At 44.9% G+C, this 26,308-nt stretch overlaps 1 protein-coding gene across 1 annotated transcript in view; it reads right to left on the reverse strand.

The window, feature by feature from the left end:
- LOC137095146 (periplakin-like) overlaps positions 1 to 26,308 on the reverse strand; it is an 85,362-nt gene that overhangs the window by 45,241 nt on the left and 13,813 nt on the right. Inside the window, exon 2 of the mRNA XM_067461452.1 lies at positions 4,169 to 4,268. Within this exon, the coding sequence (XP_067317553.1) occupies positions 4,169 to 4,268 (100 nt within the window). The remainder of the gene's footprint in view (positions 1 to 4,168; positions 4,269 to 26,308) is intronic.

Here is a 26,308-nt window from a genome sequence, read left to right on the forward strand (position 1 = left end):
TATAGAATCCTAGAACCTAGAACTGAAAGAGACCCCCAAGGGTCATCCAGTCCAGACCCCGGCCAATCAAAGCACTCCACGGTAGACAGCCTCCGCTGAAAATTCTCCAGAGGAGACTTCACCACACTTCGCGGCAACCAGCCACTCTCCAGGAAATTCTTCCTAATCTTTTCAGGTGAATCTCTTTCCCTGCCATTTGAAACAATTGTTCCCTTGTGTCCTAGTCTCTGGAGAAGGAGTCCTCAAACTTTTTAAACAGAGGGCCAGGTCACAGTCCCTCAAACTGTTGGAGGGCCGGATTTTAATTTGTAAAAAAAATAGGAATGAATTCCTATGCACATTGCACATACCTTATTTGTAGTGCAAAATAAACACTTAAAACAATACAATAATTAAAATGAAGAATAATATTAACAAGTAGAAACTTATTAGTATTTCAGTGGGAAGTGTGGGCCTGCTTTTGGCTGTTGAAATAGGATTGTTGTTGTTGTGTGCTTTCAAGTTGTTTCAGACTTAGGTTGACCTGAGTGAGGGCTGGGTAAATGACCTTGGAGGGCCGTATCCGGCCCCCGGCCTTAGTTTGAGGATCCTAGAGCATCAGAATATCAGTTTCCCCCCCTTTCTCCTCAATGGGACACCCTTTTAATTCTTGAATCATAGAATCAAAGAGTTGGAAGAGACCTCATGGGCCATCCAGTCCAACCCCCTGCCAAGAAGCAGGAATATTGCATTCAAATCACCCCCGACAGATGGACATCCAGCCTCTGCTTAAAAGCTTCCAAAGAAGGAGCCTCCACCACACTCCGGGGCAGAGAGTTCCACTGCTGAACGGCTCTCACAGTCAGGAAGTTCTTCCTAATGTTCAGATGGAATCTCCTCTCTTGTAGTTTGAAGCCATTGTTCCGCGTCCTAGTCTCCAAGGAAGCAGAAAACAAGCTTGCTCCCTCCTCCCTGTGGCTTCCTCTCACATATTTATACATGGCTATCATGTCTCCTCTCAGCCTTCTCTTCTTTAGGCTAAACATGCCCAGTTCCCTAAGCCGTTCCTCATAGGGCTTGTTCTCCAGACCCTTGATCATTTTAGTCGCCCTCCTCTGGACACATTCCAGCTTGTCAATATCTCTCTTGAATTGTGGTGCCCAGAATTGGACACAATATTCCAGATGTGGTCTAACCAAAGCAGAATAGAGGGGTAGCATTACTTCCTTAGATCTAGACACTATGCTCCTATTGATGCAGGCCAAAATCCCATTGGCTTTTTTTGCCGCCACATCACATTGTTGGCTCATGTTTAACTTGTTGTCCACGAGGACTCCAAGATCTTTTTCACACGTACTGCTCTCGAGCCAGGCGTCACCCATTCTGTATCTTTGCATTTCATTTTTTCTGCCAAAGTGGAGTATCTTGCATTTGTCACTGTTGAACTTCATTTTGTTAGTTTTGGCCCATCTCTCTAATCTGTCAAGATCGTTTTGAATTCTGCTCCTGTCCTCTGGACTATTGGCTATCCCTCCCAATTTGATGTCGTCTGCAAACTTGATGATCATGCCTTCTAGCCCTTCATCTAAGTCATTAATAAAGATGTTGAACAGGACCGGGCCCAGGACGGAACCCTGCGGCACTCCACTTGTCACTTCTTTCCAAGATGAAGAGGAAGCATTAGTGAGCACTCTCTGTGTTCGTCCACTTAACCAATTACAGATCCACCTCACCGTAGTTTTGCCTAGCCCACATTGGACTAGTTCCCTTGCCAGAAGGTCATGGGGGACCTTGTCGAAGGCCTTACTGAAATCCAGGTACGCTACATCCACGGCATTCCCCGCATCTACCCAGCTTGTAGCTCTATCGAAGAAAGAGATCAGATTAGTCTGGCATGACTTGTTTTTGATAAATCCATGTTGACTATTAGCGATGACTGTATTTGTTTCTAAGTGTTTGCAGACCGCTTCCTTAACAATCTTTTCCAGAATCTTGCCCGGTATCGACGTGAGGCTGACCGGACGGTAGTTGTTTGGGTCATCCTTTTTTCCCTTCTTGAAGATTGGGACCACATTGGCCCTCCTCCAATCTGCTGGAACTTCTCCCGTTCTCCAAGAACTCTCAAAGATGGTTGCCAATGGTTCCGAAATGACTTCCCCTAGTTCCTTCAATACTCTGGGGTGTAGTTGATCTGGCCCTGGGGACTTGAACTCATTAAGAGCGGCCAGGTATTCCTGGACGACTTCTTTCCCAATTTGGGGTTGGATGTCCTCCAATCCCTCATCCACTCCATCTTGCTGAGGTTGAAGACTCTCTTTTTGTGAGAAGACCGAGGCAAAGAAGGCATTAAGTAGTTCTGCCTTTTCCCTATCCCCTGTCAGCATTGCCCCATCTTCTCCTCGAAGAGGTCCTATTGCCTCCTTGTTTTTCCTTTTTCTACTGACATAAGAATAGAAGCCCTTTTTATTGTTTTTAATGTCCCTGGCAAGCCTGAGCTCGTTTTGTGCTTTAGCCTTGCGGACCTTTTCCCTACAGGTGTTGGCTATTTGTTTGAATTCTTCTTTGGTGATTTCTCCCTTTTTCCACTTCTTGTGCATGTCTCTTTTGTGTCTTAGCACAGTTAGAAGTTCTTTGGACATCCATTCTGGCTTCTTTGCACTTGTCCTATTTTTTCTCTTTGTTGGCACGGTTTGCAATTGCGCCTTGAGTATTTCACTCTTGAGAAATTCCCATCCATCCGTAACTCCCTTGTCTTCTAGTATCTGTGTCCATGGAATGCTGCTCAGCGTTTCCTTCATTTTTTGGAAATCAGCTCTCCTAAAGTCCAAAATGCGGGTTTGACTTGTCTTAGTTTCGGCCTTCCTTTGTACCTCAAATTGCAGGAGCACATGGTCACTTGCCCCTAAGGATCCTACCACATTTAAAACAGCGCTGATGTGAATGCACATGTGCTAAAGCGTGCACACATTTAATAATATGAACTATTGCCTTCCAATGTTCTTAGTATTTGTTGGACTCCTAGAAGCCCTATAGTTCCGAGGGGGGCACTATATTTGAAAAGAGGGCACCTATTTGATTTACATTAGTGTATATTTGGATCTAAATGGTGGTGATGGAAATGCACACGCACTCAAGCATTTGTGCACATATTGCCACAACCATTTCCATCCAATGTTCTTCAAATTTGATGGAGTCCTAGAATTCAACCCCAAGGGATCCAAAAGGACCACTGCATTTAAATAGAGAGCACCAATTGGATTTATGCTAGTAAATGTTTGGTTTTAGGTAGCAAAAGCAGACTTTTTTAGGTATGCACAAACTGACTATTTTATTTTGAAACATTGTTCTCATGTTCCCTCTCTACCTTCTCTTCTCTCATCTAAACATCCCCCAGGAGGAAAAGAGGAAGGAAGGAAGGAGGGAGGAAAGAGGGAAGGAAGGAAGGAAAGAAGGAAGGAAGGAGAAAGAGAGAGAGTGAAATGGGGAGGAAAGAAGGAAGGAAGGGACGAATGGGTGGAAGAGAAGGAGGGAGGGAGGGAGAAAGAGGGAGAGAAGGGAGGGAGGAAAGGAGGAAGGAAAGAGAGAAGGAAGGATAGGATGGTGAGAGAGAAGAGGGCCTGATAAAACAGCCCAAGGAGCTGCATCCAGCCCCCGGGCCTGGGTTTGCCCATACCTGATTTAGACTCATGGTTTCAACCACTTGTGGATGGTGCATCCAACATTTAAAACAGCGCTGATGTGAATGCACATGTGCTAAAGCATGCACACATTTAATAATATGAACTATTGCCTTCCAATGTTCTTAGTATTTGTTGGACTCCTAGAAGCCCTATAGTTCCGAGGGGGGCACTATATTTGAAAAGAGGGCACCTATTTGATTTACATTAGTGTATATTTGGATCTAAATGGTGGTGATGGAAATGCACACGTACTCAGGCATTTGTGCACATATTGCCACAACCATTTCCATCCAATGTTCTTCAAATTTGATGGAGTCCTAGAATTCAACCCCAAGGGATCCAAAAGGACCACTGCATTTAAATAGAGAGCACCAATTGGATTTATGCTAGTAAATGTTTGGTTTTAGGTAGCAAAAGCAGACTTTTTTAGGTATGCACAAACTGACTATTTTATTTTTTAAAACATGACCAACTTCTGGGGCACCATTTGGGGGACTCTGACAACTCACATTTTGCATCTTGCTGTCTGCCTCCACAATGTTCCTCTCCACCTGGTCAGCATTTTTTTGCAGCTTCTCAATCAGTTCCGACAATTCCTTGCTGGAGATGCTTCAAAGGCAGAAAAGACCAAGAATTAAAAAACAGGGAAAACAGAAGGTTTGGTCAAATGCAAGACTGACTCATCTCAGAACCAAGGACGGGAGAAACACCCTCTTGAATATACAAAAAGTATTTCCCCCCTCTCAGCCTTAGCTGGTAGTATGGTGGGATTTTCCTTGCAGAAAGTATGTTTGAAAGATTTCACAACAAGTCTGCTTATCATTTACAACATGGTTTTATAACTTCCATATATGCTGAAGCACACTCAGGACCTGTTATAATCATTTTACTACAGTGGATTATCTCTTACTGGAAATGTTTGGGACCAAAAGTGTTTGGGACTTGGGGATTTTGGCATCTTGTATTTGTATATTACGATATCTCGGAGATGAGAAGTTCATTGGATGTTTCCTTTGCACCTTCTACACAACTCTAAAGGTAATTTTATATAATTTTAAAAATAATGTTATAAATGAAATTTTGTGTACACCAAACCATCAGAAACCAAAGGTGTCACCATATCACCCATCCAGGAGGACAGTTTCAGGTTTTGGAGTAATCTGGATTTTGGAATTCTGGAAAAAGGATGTTGAACTGCATTGAGGGATGAGGTTGTAACCCATAACATTCCAAGAATCAGTGCAGAAAACATGGGGCCCAGTTGTTGTCTGTTTCTCCTCCTCTTCCTTCTCTTCTTCTTCTTCTTCTTCTTCTTCTTCTTCTTCTTCTTCTTCTTCTTCTTCTTCTTCTCTGGGTACAACTATTTATTTATTTATTTAGCTATTTATTCAGGGTACTGATATCCCATCCTATCTCAACCTCCGCAGAGGGATTGAGGGCAGCTAACAACCAGCAGGCACAGCATGGTGCCCACAACAAGAAAAAGCATAAATATACATATCATAAAAACAATATTAAAACATTAAAAACAAATCACCGAATTAAGTCACCATCTTAAAAGCAGTCAATTATAGTCCATTAAAACTGTAACTTTGCCAGCAAATTAGTCTAGTCCGCACAGGCCTCATCCCACAGCCAGGATTTCACTTGTCTCTGGAAGGACAGGAGTGATGGAGCATATCTGATCTTGTTTGGAAGGGAATTCCATAACTGAGAGGCCACCACTGAGAAGGCCCTGTCTCTCGTTCCCGCCAAACACAATTGCGATGATGGGGGGACCGAGAGAAGGGGCTCAACAGATGATCTTAAGAGCCTGGGTGGTTTGTAGCAAGAGATACATTCGGACAGGTAAACTGGGCCAGAACTGTTAAGACCTTTATAGGCTAAAGCCAGCACTTTGAATTGTGCTCAGAAGCTAATAGGCAGCCAGTGGAGCTGGTGTAGCAAGGGCATTGTGCGCTATCGGTACCCTACTCCCGTGAGCAACCTGGCTGCCAAGCGCTTGACTAACGTAGAGTGGACCTACGTAGAGTGCGTTGCAGTAATCTATTCAGGATGTAACGAGAGTGTGGACTACCATGCCAAGCCCAACCTCCCAAGATACGGGCACAGTTAGTGCACAAGTTTTAATTGTGTGAAAGCTCCCCTGGCCACCACTGAGACTGGGGTTCCAGGCTCAGTAATGAGTCCAGGATCACTCCCAAACTGTGAACTTGCACCTTCAGGGGAAGTGTAACCCCTTCAGGCACAGGCTGTAACCCTATGCCCTGTTCGGTCTTCCGACTGACCAGGAGGACCTCTGTCTTGTCTAGATTTAGTTTCAATTTGTTCACTCTATCCAGTCCATTACAGTTGCCAAGTACTAACAACTTAATGTACAAACTGCGAAGATGACCTTTCCCAGAACCATCTTGAGAAACTACGGCTAAACCTCCACTGTCGAATAAATGAAACTTGACACTATTTGAACTGCTACGGCGCAATGCTACAGAATTCCAGGAGCTGTAGTTTTATAAGGGCTTTAGCCTCCTTTGTGAAAGAGTGCTGTTGGTTCACCCAAACTACGACTCCCAGGGGCCCATAGCATTAAGCCATTGCAGTTAAAGTGGTGTCTTCTGCATTCATTCTACAGTGTAGACGCTGTAGTGGAAAGGAGAACTCGACAAGTCATTGGGGAAAGCAGCAACCAAACCAATTGGCCAGGTTCAATTGCCCTGATTCTTGGGACAGAGATTGGGATCCACTCAAAGTGTAAGTAACTTGGTCTCTATCTATTATGTGTCCAAAGCTACGGTTTGGTTACACAATGGAGTAGAGAATATCCTTCCTCACCCTGAGGTCACTTTGGGTCTGGTTTGACAACGGGGTAGATCTCTGAGTCAAAACCAAGATGAACCCAAAATGGTATCATGCCACCCAAATGGCAGCTGGCGGTAATCTTGTCTTCAGGGTCTGAAAGGAGATAGAAGCCCTAGCAAAGGAAACCTGGCACATGCGCCCAATGGAGGTGTTGGATAGATCTGCCTTGGGTCCAAGAGAAACGCGTATTTCAAAATAGTAACGTCTCATTTGGGCATAATGGCTGCCTCTCCCTGCTCCAAATGCCACCTAGGGATCTCCCCAGGGCTTTGGCCTTTGAATGCCAACTCAGGAGAATGCCCAGTGTAGGGCCCTCCAAACTGTGTGTCCCAACACATTTGCACCTTAGAAATGTATATTACTATCTTACAAATTATATATATTGTGAAACTATAAATGAAAGGTTTTCATGAGATGTGTTGTTACAATTTATGTAAATGTCTGCAGCTTTTATAAGGGGTTAGTAGAAGCATCTAGTTTGCTAGTAAAACTAAATGACTGTGTCGCGAAATGATGCCTGTCTCAAAACAAGGTTGCTAACATGAAATGTTTGGAAAGCATTACTCTATTTGTGCAATCATTTCAATTCCCTCTCCATCACCACTTCTGACCCCACATGATCTTAGCTCATTGTTTCTCAGCTTGGGGGTCAGGGCCCCTGGTGGAGTCGCGAGGGGGGTTTCAGAGGGATTGCCAAAGACCATCAGAAAACATAATTTTCTGATGTTCTTAGGAACCCCTTAGGCAGAAAATACTGAAGATCTCTCTGCCTGTCTTTCTCTTCCTTTTTGGTGTTGATGAACTACAACTCCCACCCGCCTCCAACCCGATCAGTATTCAATGTTGGCCATGTAGGTAGAGTGCTAAGTTTGGTGAAGATTCACTGTGGCCTGGGTTCAGAATGCTCTTTGATTGTAGGTTAACTATAAATCACAGCAATTACAGCTCCAAAATGTCAAGGTCTATTTTCCCCTAACTCCATCAGTGTTCACATCTGGGCATATTGAGCATTCATGCCAAGTTTGGTCCAGATCCATCATTGTTTGAGTCCACAGTGCTTTCTGGATGTAGGTGAACTACAACTCCAAAATTAAAGGTCAATGCCCACCAAACCCTTCCAGTATTTTCTACTCGTTGTGACAGTTCTGTGTTAAGACTGGTTCAAATTCATTGTTGGTGGAGTTCAGAATGCTCTTTGATTGTAGGTGAACTATAAATCCCAGCAACCACAACTCCCATATGACAAAATCAATCCCCCAACCTCAGTAGTATTCAAATTTGGGGATGTTGGGTATTTGTGCCAAATTTGGTAAAGTGAATGAAAATACATCTTGCATATCAGATATTTACATTACAATTAATAAAAGTAGCAAAATAAGGTTGTGAAGTAGCAACAAAATAATGTTATGGTTGGGGGTCACCACAATATGAGGAACTGTATTAAGGGGTCGCAGCATTAGGAAAGCTGAGAACCACTGTCTTAGCTAAACTATATGTATATTTGATTTCTTAGCTGTCTTCAAGACCAAGGCTCCCTCTAATGTGGCTCACAAGGAATAATAATTCAATTTATTGCCAAGAGAGGACTATTTTGTTAGATACCTATAAATGAAACCATGGGTACTAGTGCTGAAGATACAGTGTATCCCAGCCTGTATTATGTCTTACCTACCTCCTCCTATGGATTGAGGTGAGGAACAAAAGCAAATTAAATATAAAAGTTTTTAAAAGCATATAAAAACAAATACATATTAAAAACAAATCATCATTGTTTTTACATATGTACACAATTCATTAAAGCCCTAATAGTGTGCTTCATAGAGCTCAAGAAGTGGACTGAACTCCACAAAAACTCACACCCAAATAAAACCCTTTAGCCATAAAGGTACCGAAGAAGTGTCCAATGTAGGCTCCTTCTTTGGAGGCCTTTAAACAGATGTGATCTCTCAGGGATGCTTTAATTGTGCTTCTCTTGCCTGGCAGAAGGGGGTTGGTCTGGATGCCCTTTGGGGTCTCTTCCAACTCTATGGCTCTAAGTAAGGTGTAAACACAAAAGGTACATATTTCTGAATGTGCTTTGAATGCAATTTTACTGCTTCTTGGCAAGGGGTTGGACTGGATGGTCTGCAAGGTCTCTTCCAACTCTAAGATTCTATGATTCTATATTCCCCACCTGTGGAGCACCTAGTTCAATGGCTGCTTGCCCATTTGGGTTTATTTAGCTTCAGGTTACATGCTATCACTGCCATGCTTTCACATCAGTCACAAATGGACAGCATTGTAGAAAGAATGATGTCTACCCAGAGTGTTTTTCAGAGCTTGCTAATGGTTTCTAATCCGCATACGTCCCCAAAACAAAACCTTCTGTAGTGACTTTGTTGAACAGTGGCATGTGAAAAAATTGCTTTACATAAATGGAACAGCAGCAAAACGTTACCCATGTAAAGATGCTTTCTTCTAGGATATACCAACAAGCATTCCTTGAACTGCCTGGCTCAATGCGATGGAACCCTGGGATTTGTAGTTTGGTGAGGCACCAGCACTGTTTAGTAGAGAAGGTTGGAGAAAGTGCAAATCTAAATCTCCATGATCCCATAACCTTGATAAATGATGTTGAAAGCAGTTTCATACTGGATTCAGCCCACAGCAGTGGTTCCCAACCAGTGGTCCACAAGAATAAAAATATGATCCACAGCCTCACCATTACGACACCTTTGCCTCAAAACCATGTGTCAACGAGAGCGACTGGTCTTGTAAAACCCTCTTATAGTCCCGAGGCAACGAGGATGTCAGGAGGGGAGAGGCTGACTACCCACAAAATATTACTACTACAACATCAGCTCTAGATGTGGTTTTCTGTGGGCAAGCAGATGGTAACTACTGGATAGCATATGTTCTATATCAGAAACTAGAGCTGATGTGATCTATCCAACACAATTTTCTGAATCAGCATCCCAAATAACCAAACTGAATCTAAAGTTGACCAAAAACTGATTTGCAATGCTTTTGGTACTGATATTAGAGAGTGGTCCCTGGTCAAGTGGTCTCTGGTCAAAGAAAGGTTGGGAACCACTGATCGACAGTGTAGATGGACCCTGTCCCTTTATTTTAGCACTTCTTACAAAGTTCCTTTTTAAAAGGGTTATGATGATATCATCATTATTTTTTCTTATTTTTTCTTATTTATTTTATCTCTCTCTCTCTCTCTCTCTCTCTCTCTCTATCTCTATCTATCTATCTATCTATCTATCTATATATTAAAATACACAGGACAAATATTAAAATATAGGGATCACAAGATGCAAGTTTAAAATTCATGATGATTAGAGAGCTATAGACCAAAGAAATAGTTTCCCCAAGTTCTCCTCTGAACCAACCCCTTCTTGCTTTTCTGGTTTTTGAAACTGCCTCTCTGCTCTTTGTCCTCCAGTGCTGCAACCCCTTAATTCAGAAATAAAACTCATTAATGCCCATAGAGCTGATGTTGGGGTTAATGGGTTGAAAAGTGCAGCAAAAGCCAATCATCTGCTGGACGTTCACTTGAAAACCATTCTCTTTGTTTTGGAGATGAGTCCTGTAATACCGGCCGCATATGGAAGAGGTGTCAACAATGATACGTTTGGGATTATAAGTTAGGCTCACAGAATGGAGAGGCCAGGAATCTGAATACCCTGCTAAATGGGAGGAACAACTCTCCTTTAAAACAACATACACACAACAACAATAATAATGCACTTGTATTGAGAAGTTCATACTTATGAATTAGACCCTGGGCGTCTCCACTTTGCACCTGCAAAATGACATTTTCAAACTGGTTTACCTTTCACGGTTCACAAGGACTGGATCACTGCAGTGAGCAATCCTCTTGCAAAGAATTTAAGGAAGACAAATGCAAGAAACTGTCATATCTCCAGCTCTTGAAAATTGCAACAATAACTCATTTTTTAAAAAAAAATCATTGATTTTGTTTTTCCAACATCTGTAATGCAATTAGTTTAATGTCTATTTCTTTTGTTTCACATTTATTTCCTTACTGGAACCATTCACACATGGGATAAATAGCACAGGACAGACTTGGGTGTCAGCTCACAACAGCTGGGCTCAATAATGACACGAGACTTCCATCGTAATCAAATAAAGAACTTTACTGTCAGACACTAAGGCACAAAAAAGCCGGAATTGCCTGGACGCAGCAGGCATCCCCTTATATACCCTCCCCCTTGTTCAAACGGTGAATTCCCGCCAGATCCAAAACCCCGCGCAAAGCTTCCCGCCACCACACAACTGCTATCTTCAAGGCCACCAGCTGCAGGGTTCTTATCAGGGCAAAATGTTAGGAGTTCAGTTTCCGGTGCTCAATTCTGGGCTCTGGAAACTGGATCCTGACATGACGTCCTCCTCCTCCTCTCCTTCCTCCTGTAACGAAAACAGGGAACATGTCTATAGGCTTTCTGGGTCAAGAGGGCCTTGATATTTCTTTAATAACCCACAGTGGAAAACCGGGTGGACTTTTCCCCAATCCTTGGGTAGTTTTAGCCTGTATGTAACTTCATTTATCTTGTCTAAGATTTGGAACGGACCCAAATAACGTGGGGTAAGTTTCTTTGATGGCGCGTCTAACTTAATGTTCTTTGCAGACAACCATACCAATTTGCCTTTCTCTAATTTGTCTCCTTCCCTCCTTTTTCGGTCAGCGAACAGTTTGTGTTTCCTTTGGGCTTCCCGCAGTGATGTGACTACTTCTTCCCAGCTAGCTCTCATTCTGTTTGCCCAATCCTCCCCCTGCCTCTGCCCTTCTTCCTCCCACTCCGGTAACCTGGGAAGAGGGGCCACTTCCTGGCCATAAACAATTTTGAAAGGGGACTCTCCGGTCGAGGCATGCGGGGCTGCGTTGTACGCCAGCTCTGCGTAGGGGATGAGATCCGCCCAGTCTGACTGACGTTGATTTGTATATGACCTAAGGAATGCCCCTAAAGTCTGCTGGGTTTGTTCTACCCCCCCCCCCCCGTTCGTCATGGGATGGAATGCTGAGCTTAATGTTCTCTCTGCCCCCAGTAGCTGCATGAATTCTTTCCAGAACTTTGCAGTAAATTGAACCCCTCTGTCACTGATAACTTGGTCTGGGCATCAATGTAAACGATAGATATGTTTAACAAACAACTCCGCTAGTTTCTCGGCTGATGGGAGTTTAGGGAGTGTAATAAAATGTGCCTGCTTGGAGAACAGATCAAGGACCGTCCAAATATAACGCTGGCCCTTGCTGGGAGGGAGTTCTCCAACAAAATCGAAAGCAATCGAGCTCCACGGTCTCGTGGGGTCAGCCACTTTTTGTAACAAACCTCTAGGCTTCTGTGTAGGGGTTTTGTTCCTAGCACATATGTCACATTTGGAAACATATAGCTTGATAGCACCTCTCATCCCTGGCCACCAACATTGCCGTGCTAGTAGTTTTGTGGTTTTTGTGACTCCAAAATGGCCCGCACTTTTGTTGTCATGACACCTCCTCATCATTTCCTCACGTAACCCTTCAGGAATGTACAGTTTTTTGTTCACGAACCCCAACCCGCTCTTCCATTCCACCTTTTCTTTATTCCCCTTGAGCCATTCATCTTTCTGGTATGCTCATGTGAGTTCTTCCTCCTACCTATTTCCCTCTCCTTCTTCTACTCCAATTAACTCTTTGTTGTCTCCTGCTTGTGCTCTGGTCACAACTGCCATTCCCCCTCGCTGCACTGATATGAGGCTGCTTTCGGGTGCCTTCCCTTCTCCCTCCTCCTGTCGTGGCATCCTAGAGAGCGTGTCTGCGACCACGTTTTCTTTACCTTTGTGAAATTTTAATTCAAATTGGAAACGGGAGAAGTACTGGGCCCACCTAATCTGTTTTGCTGACAATTTGCGAGGGGAAGTTAGGTACTGTAGATTTCTATGGTCGGTCCACACTTCGAATGGGATCCCGCTCCCTTCCAATAGGTGCCTCCAACATTCCAGCGCTTTCATTATTGCTAGTGCTTCCTTTTCCCAGATTGGCCAATTGCGTTCTGTCTCCGTAAATTTTTTTGATAGGAACCTACAAGGCCTCAAGGTTCCTTCAGAATCTCTCTGCATAAGTGCTGCCCCGTATGCCCAATCGGAGGCGTCGCAATGGACAAATTGCTTGGCCGTATCTGGGTGAATCAAAAGCGGTTCTTCTGTGAACCTGCACTTTAAGTTTTCGAAGGCCTCCTGGCATTCCTCAGACCACACCAGCTTAGCCCCCGGGGACCGTGTTTTGGCCGTCTCCCCCTTCCCCTTCGTTTTCAGTAATTCAGTGAGGGGTAATGTGAGCTGAGTGAAGTCTTTTATGAATGAACGGTAAAAGTTTGCGAACCCCAGGAATGATTGCAATTGTTTGCGTGTGATTGGGGGCTCCCAGGCCCTCACATCTTCTACCTTCGTGGGGTACATGGCGATGCCTCTATGGGAGATTCTATACCCCAAGAAGTCAATTTGCTTCCTATTAAATTCGCATTTGGCTAGTTTGGCGAACAATTTTGCCTCCCTTAGCCTCTGGAGTACTTCCCTCACCAATTGGTTATGCTCCGCCTCATTTTTACTAAAAATAATTACATCATCCACAAAGCAAAAAACTCCACGGTATAACAAAGGGTGCAACACCTCATTAATCATTTGCATGAATGCCCCTCCCCCTCCTTTTAGTCCGTACGGACAGACACAGAACTGGAATAGTCCTAGCGCCGACATAAATGCAGTTTTCCATCGGTCCTCTGGCTTTATCCGGAATTTGTGGTATGCCTCGACCAAGTCCAGTTTGGTAAACACCCTCCCCTCTGCCAACCTAGACAGCAAGTCCTTGGTTAGGGGCAAAGGGTAACAAGTGGTAGAACTCACAGCATTTAACCCCCTATAATCCACACATAGCCGGAGTGAACCGTCCTTTTTCCGTCTAAATAACACGGGGGCTCCAAGGGGGGAATCGGAAGGTTCGATGAATCCCCACGCTAGGTTTTTATCAATGTATTTTTTCAACTCGTCCATCTCCTTAGCGGACATCGGGTAGATTTTGGCTTTAGGGAGTGTCACTTTTTGTTCAGTTCAATCTTCACCTCAACCCTCCTTTTTGGGGGTAGCCTATCAGCTTCCTTTTCGTCAAAAACATCTGCAAAGTCTCGGTACTGGGGAGGGATGTCTTGCACCGAATTCTCCGGTGGCGTGCTCTCCTCCCCTCAGTTGGCCGCTCCCGCTGTTGTTTCAGGGAATCTCAAGCTTCTCTCTTCCCAATCTATGCCAGGGTTCGCCTCCTGTAGCCATGGCATCCCCAAGATTATGTGGTATGTTGCTAATGGGGAGACTACGAACGTGATTTCACCCTCCCATCTGCCTATCTTGCACTTAACCCCCCCCCCCAACCTCAAACTTTGCTGGGGCTCCTGTTGCAACTGATCTGTCTAGTTGGGTAAAGGCTATAGGGGATTGCAGGGCTACTTTCTCACAATTCAGCTCCTCGGCTAGCTCGGGGGTCATTATGTTCCTGGAGCATCCACAGTCTACAAAGGCTTTGCAGCCAGCCCACTTATCTATCCCCTCCAGCTTGATGGGGAAGACTAACATTCCAGGGCTGTGACTCACCAAAGTTCCCCTCGGGGCCTCAAGGAAAGCGCATTCCTCTGCCTTTCTCCCGGCTGCCGGCTTTGCTTTGAGCTGCGGGGGATCCCCCCCCTTCCTCTGCCAACACCCGGACGCCCGGTGGCCAAAACGGCCGCAAACATAACATCCGCTTTGCTTGCTCCTCTCTCCGCTCGTCGGTTCCTTTCTATGTGGCTCTCCACTGGGCCTTCGGTTCTCCATCCTGGGCGGTCCGGCCTGCACTGCTGCTCCTCGGTGCCTCTTGACCTGGGCTAACGTTGTCTCCACACGTCCTGCTAGTTGGATCCACCCCTGGACTGACCACTCTGGGACCCTTTTGGCTAGCAATTGGAATTCCTCTGCGAATTCCGATACACTTCTCTGGCCTTGAGTGATGGTTTTTAGCTTATCTCTCGCCTTGATGCACTCGAGGGGGTCCTGGAAGCGTGCTTCCAATGCAGCTAAGAATGCCCTCGCTGACCCCAGGCATGGGTCGCGTCGGGCATGGAGCTGGACGTAGCAACTTGCCGCGCCTCCCCTCAGTGCCGCTCCTACGGCTCTCACTCGGCTGGCCTCCGATCTGAAAGTATGCATGTTGTCCTCCAGATAGCCTCGTACCAGCGTCAGGAAGAAATCAAGGTCTTCGGACTTCCCTCCAAACTCTGCACGCAGCTCCTCTCTCCTCTGCTGCAGGGTTTGGGGCTGCATCCCTTGGGCGCCTGCGTGTACCATTCCTCCCGGGGGTGCATGTTGTCCAAACAACGCTCCGGGTTGCCCCGTGCCATGTCCTGCCCCGGCTGGGACTGCTACAGGAAAGGTCTGCGGGGTTGTCGCGGCTCCCCGTGGCATTCCCTCTCCTCCGTCGCTCGGAGCTGCTTGGATCCTACGTCTCGCCCCCAGGACCTGGCTGCTCCCCGCGCTCCCCTCCCATGGCGACTCCGCACGGGGCTGAGGTTCCTCCAGCAGGGGGGGCCAGGTGATCCATCAGTCTCGACATCATGGCCAATGTGTTTCCATGGCAGCCACTCTCTCCTCCAAGCCGCCATACCTTTGGGGGGAGGTGAAGTCTATTTCGCTGCTGCCTCTTACTGCGGTCTCTCTCGTTCACCTTTGGGTAACCCCGTTAGGGTTAGCATATGCTGTTGATGAGGCGAGCGCCGCCACTCTTTCGAGCTCTGCCTCGGCCTCGCCAAGAGGCGATGTTATTTTTCCTCCCATCGCTCCGAGAACGCGGTCTTCTTCTTCCTCCAAGGGGGATTCGCTTCCCTCTTCCATCATAGCACCTCACCACTGCTGCGGGATGGTGCGAGGAATTCCGGCTTAATGTCAGCTCACAACAGCTGGGCTCAATAATGACACGAGACTTCCATCGTAATCAAATAAAGAACTTTACTGTCAGACACTAAGGCACAAAAACGCCGGAATTGCCTGGACGCAGCAGGCATCCCCTTATATACCCTCCCCCTTGTTCAAACGGTGAATTCCCGCCAGATCCAAAACCCCGCGCAAAGCTTCCCGCCACCACACAACTGCTTTCTTCAAGGCCACCAGCTGCAGGGTTCTTATCAGGGCAAAATGTTAGGAGTTCAGTTTCTGGTGCTCAATTCTGGGCTCTGGAAACTGGATCCTGACACTTGGGACTAAACTTGTTCTTTTATTTACAACTAGCTTGGTTACCTGGTGTTGCCCGGGTTATTTGAAAAAGTAAATTTTTCATTGTACAAAATGCATAAGGTTGTGGGTGAACTGCAACTCACATCATGCGAGGTCAACCTCCTGAAACTCCATCAGTACTTCAAGTTTGTTATGTTGGGCAAGTTTGCTCTAGATGCAGCATCAGTGTGGTTCAGTGTGCTCTCTGGCTGCAGGGTAAACTACAACTCTCACTATGGTGAGTCAATTCCCTCAAACCCCTCCAGTAGGGTCAGTTGGTCATGGTAGTTCTGTGTGCCAAGCTTAGTCCAACTTCAGTGGAGGTCAAAGTTTTTCTGGTTGTGAGTGAACTACAACTCCCAGACAGGAACATCAGTTTCCTGAAATCCCTCCAGTAAACAAATTTTGGCATATCAAGTATGTGTGCCAAATTTGATCCAGATCCATCAGTATTTGGTTCAAAGTGCTCTCTGGATGCAGGTGAACTACAACTCCCCTAAATCAAGGTGAATTTTCCACAAAGACCTCCTGTATTTTTTGCTGGTCATGGGGGCTGTGTGTACCAAGTGTGTTCCAATTACATCTTTGGTGTAGTTCAGAGTGCTCATAGATTGCAGATGAACTATAAATCTCAGTACTCAAATCACCAGTATTCAAATTTAGGCATATTGCGTATGCATGCCAAGTTTTGTCCAGATCCATCATGGTTTGGGTTCACACTGACAATATTACCATCTGTCAGCTGCAAAAAGCCACCCTACTGGGATCTGCACACATTATACGCTGAAACATCACACAGTCCTAGACACTTGGGAAGTGTCCAATGTGTGATCCAATACAACAGCCAGCAAAGTGACCTTGTTTGCTGTGTACTAATCTTGTTGTGTATAAAATAATAATAATAATAATAATAATAATAATAACAACAACAACAACAACAACAACAACAACAACAATGATCCTAAATACCTTCTATGGGGCAAGGGAGGCTGGTACCTCATCAAACGACAACTCCCAGGATTCCACAGCATCGAGCCAAAGCAGTTAAAGTTATGTCAAACTGGATTAATTAATTCTACAGTGGAGACAGGTCCCACATTAGAGTCCCAGCAAATTAAATTTCCCAAGCTTCTGTTTTTTAGTCATCAGTAGTTAATTTAAAAGCAATGCTCAGGCAAACTTACAACAATTATCCCAGGGTTTCTTATTCTCTCCATCAGTGAAATTTGCCTGACCCCACCCACTGCCTCTTCCTTAACCCTTCTCTATTTTTTCTATGGCACACAGCAAACAGAGGAATTGATCAGCAACTGAACATACCGAAGGGCTTTGGGGCGAATTCACCATGATGTATAGGAGTTGTGTCTACTGGGATGTATAGTTCACCTGCAATCTATGGACACTCTGAACTCCACCAAAGATGGAATTGGATCAAACTTGGCACACAGAGCCTCCATGAGGTCTCTGAGGAAAATCCACCTTGATTTAGGGGAGTTGTTGTTCACCTACATCCAGAAAGCACTGTGAACACAGACACCGATGGATCTGAACCAAGCTTGGTACACATATATGATATGCCCAAATTTGATTACTGGAGGGGTTTGAGGAAAACTGATCTTCCTTCCTGGGCGTTGTAGTTCACCCACAACCAGATAAATTGTGACCTCCACCAATGATGGCCCTGGACCAAACCTGGTACACAGAACCCAACTCAGCCTGCAGGAAGGATTTGTGGGTATTGACTCACCGTAGTGGGAATTGAAGTTTACCCTACAGCCAGAGACCACACTGAACCCCACTTAAGACCTGGTTTTTTACTAGAGCTTTTGATACCCAGTTTTCTTTTATCCATTACATGTAGCTCACCCATGTTATTGTGATTGTGTTTATTGTAATTTTATATTGCTATGTTGTCTTTTGTTTTATGTAATTGCATTATTATTGTTTATTATTTGCGTTTTCGGTTTTGTTTTATTTTATGTAATTGTTGTTTTGGGCTTGGCCTCATGTGAGCCGCACCGAGTCCCCATCGGGAAGATGGAGCGGGGTACAAATAAAGTTGATTATTATTATTATTATTATTATTATTATTATTATTATCTATGTTAATTTATCAATATCTGAATGTATGTATTTTTATCCTTTACAATTTTAGCTTGTAAATAGCCTAGAGCATCTTGGATGGAGGGCGATTAATAAATAATTAAAGATGATGATGATGATGATGATGCATCTAATCTAGAGCAAACATGCCCAACATAACAAACTTCAAGTACTGATCGAGTTTCTTGGGATTAACCTGCCATGATGTGAGTTGTAGTTCAACCTCAACCTTATGCAGTTTGTAAAACTGTTTCAAAAATCCTGGGCAATGCTGGATCCACTAGCTTGTGCATGTGTGTGTGTGAGAGAGAGCCCCGTCAATGAATGAGAGTGTGATCAAAACTGAGCAAAAACAAGCTGCTAATCAAAGGCAGGCATTGCATAAGGCCATAAATAAAGCACTCCGATGGTGCCAGCACCCTCTTGGCTGGCTTTCTCCTCATTAGGAGAAATGTAGGCTGGGCTCTCCTTTGAGGGGGGCCAAGGGACCTGTTTATTTTCTTGGAAGGACACCATAGGCCTTGGTTGTTGATGCCAATGCGAGAGCGGAGCCGCAGCTGGATCCCACATCAAAGAGTGCCGGAAGCAATGCTAGGCTATTGCTCATCCAGTCCCACTAGAAACAACTTAGCAAGACTAATTGCATTGGAGTAAGCTTTGCAATCTTTGCTATGGAGTTTTGCTTTTTCTCTCCACCCATCCCTTGCCATTCTCAAAAAAACTACAGGCGAAGTTGGTAAGCAGAAAAGAGAACCAAGAGAGCATTCACTGAATGCTGTAGACTGAATGCTGTTTGACATCGCTTGAGCTGCTATAGTTTTGTTCCAGGTTTAAAATTACATATATTACTTTTGTTGTGAGCCTCAATGGGTCTCGAAGGAGGAGGAGCAGAAGGCGGAATATTGTAAGAGCAACTAGAAATGACATTTATCCAGAATAGATGGCAGTTAATAGAGAGTCTACTGCATTCGCATGCGTGACAGAATAAAGACAACATGTATGAACAATAGGGCGAATTAGAGGAGCTTTTTTTGGAGATGTGGCCACTTAAGATGAATGCAATGCACAAATGCAGAAGCAATGCAAATGCTGAATCAATGAGAAAAAAAATTGTGTGTGTCAGGAGAAACTTGAGAAACTGCAAGTCGCTTCTGGAGTGAGAGAACTGGCTGTTTGCAAGGAGGTTGCCCAGGGGACGCCTGGATGTTTTGATGTTTTACCATCCTTGTGGGAGGCTTCTCTCATGTCCCTGCATGAGGAGTTGGAGCTGACAGAGGGAGCTCATCTGCTCTATCCCCAGTATTGAACCTCCGACCTGTGGGTCATCAGTCCTGCCGGCACAAAGGTTTAACCCATTGTGCCACCGGGTCCCCCTGTGCATTGAGAAAATATAAGATAAATAGGAATTTTTTTTTGCAGATGAGAACAGGTCCTGTTTTACAGAAAGGAAAAAGAAGGATAAAGATTAAGAGGAGGTCCTTGAACTGGCCAACTCCCAGAAATGTCAGCAATGAAGATCTGCCCAAGATTGTACCACAAAGACGGGGGATATCCCCCACCCACTCATTCCTGTTTACAAGAGGAAAGGAGGCTAGAAAGAAAACACAAAGAGTCCGGACAGGTATGTCTTCCCACCTGTCCCCAGGTATGCATGGCACGCAAAGAGCAAGGAGGAATCCGGAGTTGTACACTCAGGCACATTCCAAACATATTACATCCTTCCACCGCAGGCCTTCGCCCACCTGTTGCTGGTTGTTTCAGATGCATTTGTGCCCAACTATTGAACATGTTGATGGGTTCTAAACGTCATCAGGTTCTGAGTCTAGTTTGCACATTAAAAACAACATGGCCTCACTCCAGGTTATGTTCTGGAAAACAAAAAGGGTGTTCCACACCATAGTATTAATGCTTTTTGATACCACTTTAGCTGGCATGGCTCAATGCAATGGGATCCTGAGTGTTGTCGTTGAGTGGAGAAGGATAAAGACCTTGCAAAACCATCACATAGAGTCACAACAGTTCAAGCGGTGTAAATCTGCATTAATTCCCCAGTGCAGGTGCGCATCCATGGGAGGTCTGTTTGGCCTCCATCCGGCTCTCTTTCCGCCTGGCAGGCAAAGATGTCTTTATTCAGGCAGACCTTCGATGGGCGTCTGTGAAGCTATGTTCTATAATTTTAATCTTTTACCGCTAATTATGTTTTAAATATCTTTCCAGGCAGAGCATCCCATATGCAGCAATCTGAAATTGGCAATAATGCGAAATTGGGTGGCGGAGAGAGTGGAACCTTTGCTTTCTGAAGGTCCAACGTACACAAACCTTTGTTCATGTATTAGCAATAATAATAATAATAATAATAATAATAATAATAATAATAATAATTGTAGACTGACACTGACAGAGTTTTGGAACACAATACTCCTCACCTCACAATCGTGGGTTGTCAATGTTGCAATCCCAGGTGACAGCAGGATTGAAGAGAAACAATTGGAAAAGCTGAAACGATACGAGGATTTAAAGATTGAACTGCAAAGACTCTGGCACAAACCAATCAAGGTGGTCCCAGTGGTGATCGGCACACTGGGTGCAGTGATTGAGACCTTGGCCTGCACTTAAACACAATCGGTGCTAACAAAATTACCATCTGTCAGCTGCAAAAGGCCATCCTACTGAGATCTGCATGCATTATTCACCGATACATCACACAGATGTGTGATCCAATACAACCAGCATAGTGATCTTGTTTGTTGTGTACTAATCTTGTTGTGTTTCAAATAATAATGTATAAAATTACCTTCAAGTTATGTGCATAAGGTGTATAAGAAATATAAATGCTTTCCATCTTTAGACTTGGGTAACATCCCATTAGGCATATACAAGCATGCTGAAGTCAATAATAATTCAAAATTATTATTATTATTATTATTATTATTAAAATTATTAATAATATGTATTTGCTATGTATTTGCTTGCATATTTAGGCTATTTGCATGGCTGCTCATTGACATATGTAGGTTGGGTGTACCTTATCTGGAATTCAGAAATTCTTCAAAATCCCAAATGATCCATGTAGGTGGCTGAGATAGTAACTCAGGGCCACCTGAGTTACTATCACCTGCCAGCAGTAAAGAATTGGTGGAATCAGAAACCCACAAAGGTCATGGAAAATGAACATGCAAAAATTCTGTGGGACTTTCGAATCCAGACTGACAAAGTTTTGGAACACAACATGCCAGATTGATGTTGCTAATAATAATAATAATAATAATAATAATAATAATAAGTGGAAGAAGAAGAAGAAGTAGTTTTGGAACACAGTACACCAGACATCACGATTGTGGAAAAGAAAAAAGAATTATTTTTTGGATTATTGATGTCACCATACCAGGTGACAGTCGCACTGAGGAAAAACAACAGGAAAAACTCAGCCGCTATCAAGACCTCAACATCGAACTGCAAAACCAGTACGGGTGGTCCTAGTGGTCATTGGCACACTGGGGCTCTGCCAAAAGATCTCAGCCAGCATTTGGAAACAATAAATATAGACAAAATCGCAATCTATCAACTGCAAAAGGCCGCCTTACTTGTATCATTTGAAAATACATCACACAGTCCTAGATGCTTGGGAAGTGTTCGACTTGTGATTTGTTGATACGACTTATAGATCTCGTTTGCTGTGACATACTGTGCTTTTGTCTCAGAATAATAATAACGATAGTAATAATAATGTCATGTATTTCCTGCCACTGCTAATGGATCAAAGAAGAGTACAACAAAATAAAAAACGTAGGAACACAAAATATATACAATACATTACATAGATGAAAACTTGCACCAAACACAGATAGGTTTAAAAGGCCAACCAGTTCTGAACAAGGGAGGCCTTTCTCTGTCCAGATCCTTCAACCCCTGGAATCCACCCTTGGCATCTGACACAGCAATCCTGGGCAGGTTTCCCTTCATTTTTCTTACCATGAGCAACCCTCTTTGGAATGGCAGTTTCTGGAGCTGAGGTGTTCAGAAAATGCAGAGTGCTTGGCCCCATTAAATTATTAGCTTCCTTTACAACAAGGAAGCATGAAAACAGAGAGTGCATGAAGGCACTCCCTGCTAGCCGCTCACTCTTCCAGGAGAGGAAAAAATTAGATCCACAATGGGAAATTAATTCCAAAACATGCTCCAGTGATGATTGTAACTATTTACAAAAAATGCGAGTTGCCAGAAGGCAAACAGCCACCGCCTACAAACAACTGTTCCTATTGCATGAAAATGCTGGGATTTCAACATCATCCTATTACATGGGGAAGACTGTAAGAGTATCTGGACTATGCAGATATTACATTTGTTTGCTATAGTGTTTCAATTAGCTTTGGGAATCATGGAATATGTAGTTTGGGAATGTTCTTGCAATTCTCTCTTAGCCCATACACTGCCATATATGATCCAGATTGTCTGATTTGAACTGGATTATATGGCAGTGTAGACTCATATAATCCAGTTCAAATCAGCGAATGTGGCTAATCAATTTTGATAATCTGGATTATATGGTAGTGTAGATGCAGGGGCCTTCCAGACAGGCTCTATATCCCAGGTCTTCTGCTTGATGTGGCGACAAAAAAAGCCAATGGGATTTTGGCCTGCATCAATAGGAGCATAGTGTCTAGATCTAGGGAAGTAATGCTACCCCTCTATTCTGCTTTGGTTAGACCACACCTGGAATATTGTGTCCAATTCTGGGCACCACAATTAAGAGAGATATTGACAATCTGGAATGTGTCCAGAGGAGGGCGACTAAAATGATCAAGGGTCTGGAGAACAAGCCCTATGAGGAGCGGCTTAAGGAGCTGGGCATGCTTAGCCTGAAGAAGAGAAGGCTGAGAGGAGATATGACAGCCATGTATAAATATGTGAGAGGAAGCCACAGTGAGGAGGGAGCAAGCTTGTTTTCTGCTTCCCTGGATGCCAAACAATGGCTTCAAACTACAAGAAAGGAGATTCCATCTGAACATGAGGAAGAACTTCCTGATTGTGAGAACCGTTCAGCAGTGGAACTCTCTGCCCCGGAGTGTGGTGGAGGCTACTTCTTTGGAAGCTTTAAAACAGAGGCTGGATGGCCATCTGTCAGGGATGATTTGAATGCAATGTTCCTGCTTCTTGGCAGAATGGGGTTGGACTGGATGGCCCATGAGGTCTCTTCCAACTCTTTGATTCTACGATTCTATGATTATATAAATCCACACTGCCAGATAATAAGAGATAAACAGAAAACCTGGGATCAGATCCTGGGATATAGGGCCTGTCTGGAAGGGCCCCAAGTCTTAGATCCCTTCTACACCGCCATTATCAAAGCAGATACTCCACATTGTCTGCTTTGAACTGGATTATATGCAGCTACACTGCCATATAATCCAGTTAAAGCAGATAATCTGGATTTTATATGGCAGTGTAGATGGGATCTTAGAGAGCTCTGGTGCTTTTAATTCAGAGGGGATGGTCTACACTGTAGAATTAATGCAGTTTGACACCACTTTTAACTGCTCTGACTCAATATACGATGGTATCCTGTGAGTTGAAGTTTTGTAAGGTATTTAGCCTTTTTCCCCAAATGATGCTGCTGCCTCCCCAAAACAACAACTCCCAGGATCCCTTAGCATTGGCCATGTAGGTTGAAGTGGCATCAAGCTGCACTAATTCTGTAGAGTAAAAGGCGAAAGACCTTGTAGTTAGAAGTGGTACAAAACTGCATTCATTCTACAAAGACGGAAACGAGCGAATGCGCGAGCTCGCTCAGAGAGCGCGAGGGGTGGCCCCACGTGACAGCCCGGACGGCGCCTCTTCTCTTTCTCTGGCGCGCGCGCGCGCGCGAGCAGGACAGGAATGGCCAATGGCTTTCTCATGGAAGTCTGTGTTGATTCAGTGGAGTCTGCTGTGAATGCAGAAAGAGGAGGTGCTGGCCGCCTTGAATTGTGTGCCAATCTGATGGAAGGAGGAACCACGCCTAGTATGGGGTTTCTACAAGTGGTGAAACAGTGTATATGGTGAACTCTTCCTGGCGGCGCTTCTTGGAGCATCCGGCGGTGCCCGTCCATCGGCAGCCGCCCTCATTCCACCGGCGACACCTCCGGCCCTCGCTTCTTGGCGCTCTCAGCGGCGCCATTCAACAACCGCCCTCCTCCACCCAGAACAACTAAGACCGGCCATCCAACATTGTGGGACCCTTTTATTATACCCACTGTCATCCGGAATAACATCACTAATTCCATCAGAGTGGGCCTAAGTAACAACCGGAAGGCCTACACCATAGAAGTTTCAGCGTTCAGCTGCTTGCTATTTAGAACTCATAGCAACACAAACTCTGTTATTCTCTGCAACACTGCCCTCTCTGGCAGGAGGTGCAATAACATCATTCCACATTGCTGCTAAAACAGTCTCCTCGGAATCACCGCCCACAATTCCCACCAAGCTCTACCAGCCTTCACTTGAACGGTCAGGAAGAACTGAGGACCAGGCCAAGGGGTGCCGGCTCGTTGTCCACGGGCCCCAGAAACTTGGTCCTATGTTTCAAAATGCCCGTCCCAGCAGAATGATATTGGGAACCTCTTGTGGGCTCTGACTCTGGGTTATTGAACTATCAAGCACTTTAGTCCAGCAATTGAGACTCCATGGTATTATTAGATCTTGAGCCATAGAAAACATCCAGCACTTTAATATAGCACTTTAATCCTGCACTTTAGCCCACCTGGTCTTGCCAGAAGTTACCAACTGGTCCCGAACCACTAAATTTGCTGTTGGCACTATAGCACTTTGGACAGACTTGAGTCTTTAGTCTAACCCTAGATTTAGATTGTGTACTTCCTAGATTTAGATTATGTACTTCCAGCAATTGTATTGATGTCACCACTCTTGTCACTTTTGTTACTGCTGATATTCCCCCCCGCTAGTAATGCACAATTGCACTTTACGACCCTCAGCACGCTGGAAGGAGTAGGAAGTAATGAGGGGGGGGGGATTCTCAGGGTCTAGAGATATATAACCACAATCATGTCTGTTACTATGCATTAACAAGTGATACGGCAAGTGAGGAGTATGGAGGAAATCCCCCCGGGGTGGGGGGTTCTACGGGTGCGGGGGCTGCCATAGGGGTGGTGACTGGTAGAGGGAGATACGGGAAAGGGAGAACAAATTATTTAATTCGGTCCAAAAACTATCATAACAATCTGGCAAATCCAAAATACAACAAGGATTCAACACGAAAGCAAATTCGGCCCAAAATTCACAATAGAACATTGGCAATTCCAAAGATCACCTATACTACACCCATACAAACGATTCGGCCTGAAAATAATAGGAATATATTGGCAACTCCAAAAAATACTCCCGACAAGATACAACTGAGATGTCAGGATGGTGGCCCCTCTAGGTTGAGGATGGTGCTGTTCAACGCCAGGTCGGTAAATGGAAAAACCTCCATTATTCGAGATCTAATCCAGGAGGAACAAGCCGACCTGGCATGTATAACAGAGACCTGGTTGGACGAGGGGGGAGGGGTGAATCTCTCCCAACTATGCCCGCCAGGTTACTCTGTGCAGCACCAGCCAAGACCCGGAGGGCGGGGAGGAGGAGTAGCAGTAGTCTATAAGGTTTGTATTCCCCTGATCAGGTGCCCCATCTCACAATCATCATCATTCGAGTGTGCCGGCTTTAGGTTAGGTGACCGGGACAGGATAGGGATTCTGTTAGCGTACCGACCACCCCGCTGCACGACAGTCTCCCTTCCTGAGCTAGCAGGAGTGGTCTCGGACATGGCGTTGAGCTCCCAGCGGCTTTTGGTCCTGGGGGATTTCAATGTCCATGCCGAGACCTCTCTTTCAGGAGCGGCTCAGGACTTTATGGCTGCCATGACAACCATGGGCCTGTCCCAATTAGTATCTGGTCCCACCCATACTGCCGGACACACACTAGATTTGGTCTTCACTCAGGGATGGGGTGATAGTGTCGGGGCGGAGGAGCTGACCATCGCTCCATTGTCATGGACCGATAACTACCTGATTAGGTTTAGACTTACTGTACCTCCTAACCTCCGCAGGGGTGGTGGACCCATTAGAATGGTCCGCCCCAAGAGGCTTATGGATCCAAATGGTTTCCTGACGGCTCTTGGGGAATTTCCCACCTCCTTGACTGGCGACTCTGTCGATGCCTTGGTCTCTCACTGGAACATCGAGATGACTAGGGCAATTGACACAATCGCTCCGGAACGCCCCCTTTCGAGTAACCGAGCTAATCCAGCCTCTTGGTTCACTGAGGAGCTGGCAGCAATGAAGCGAAAGAAAAGGTGGCTAGAGCGCGTGTGGCACAGGAATCCGACTAAATCAGCCCAAACACATCTGAATGCCTTTCTAAGGTCCTACGAT

The sequence above is a fragment of the Anolis sagrei genome, chromosome Y, assembly GCF_037176765.1.
Source record: "Anolis sagrei isolate rAnoSag1 chromosome Y, rAnoSag1.mat, whole genome shotgun sequence".
Lineage (NCBI taxonomy): Eukaryota > Metazoa > Chordata > Lepidosauria > Squamata > Dactyloidae > Anolis > Anolis sagrei.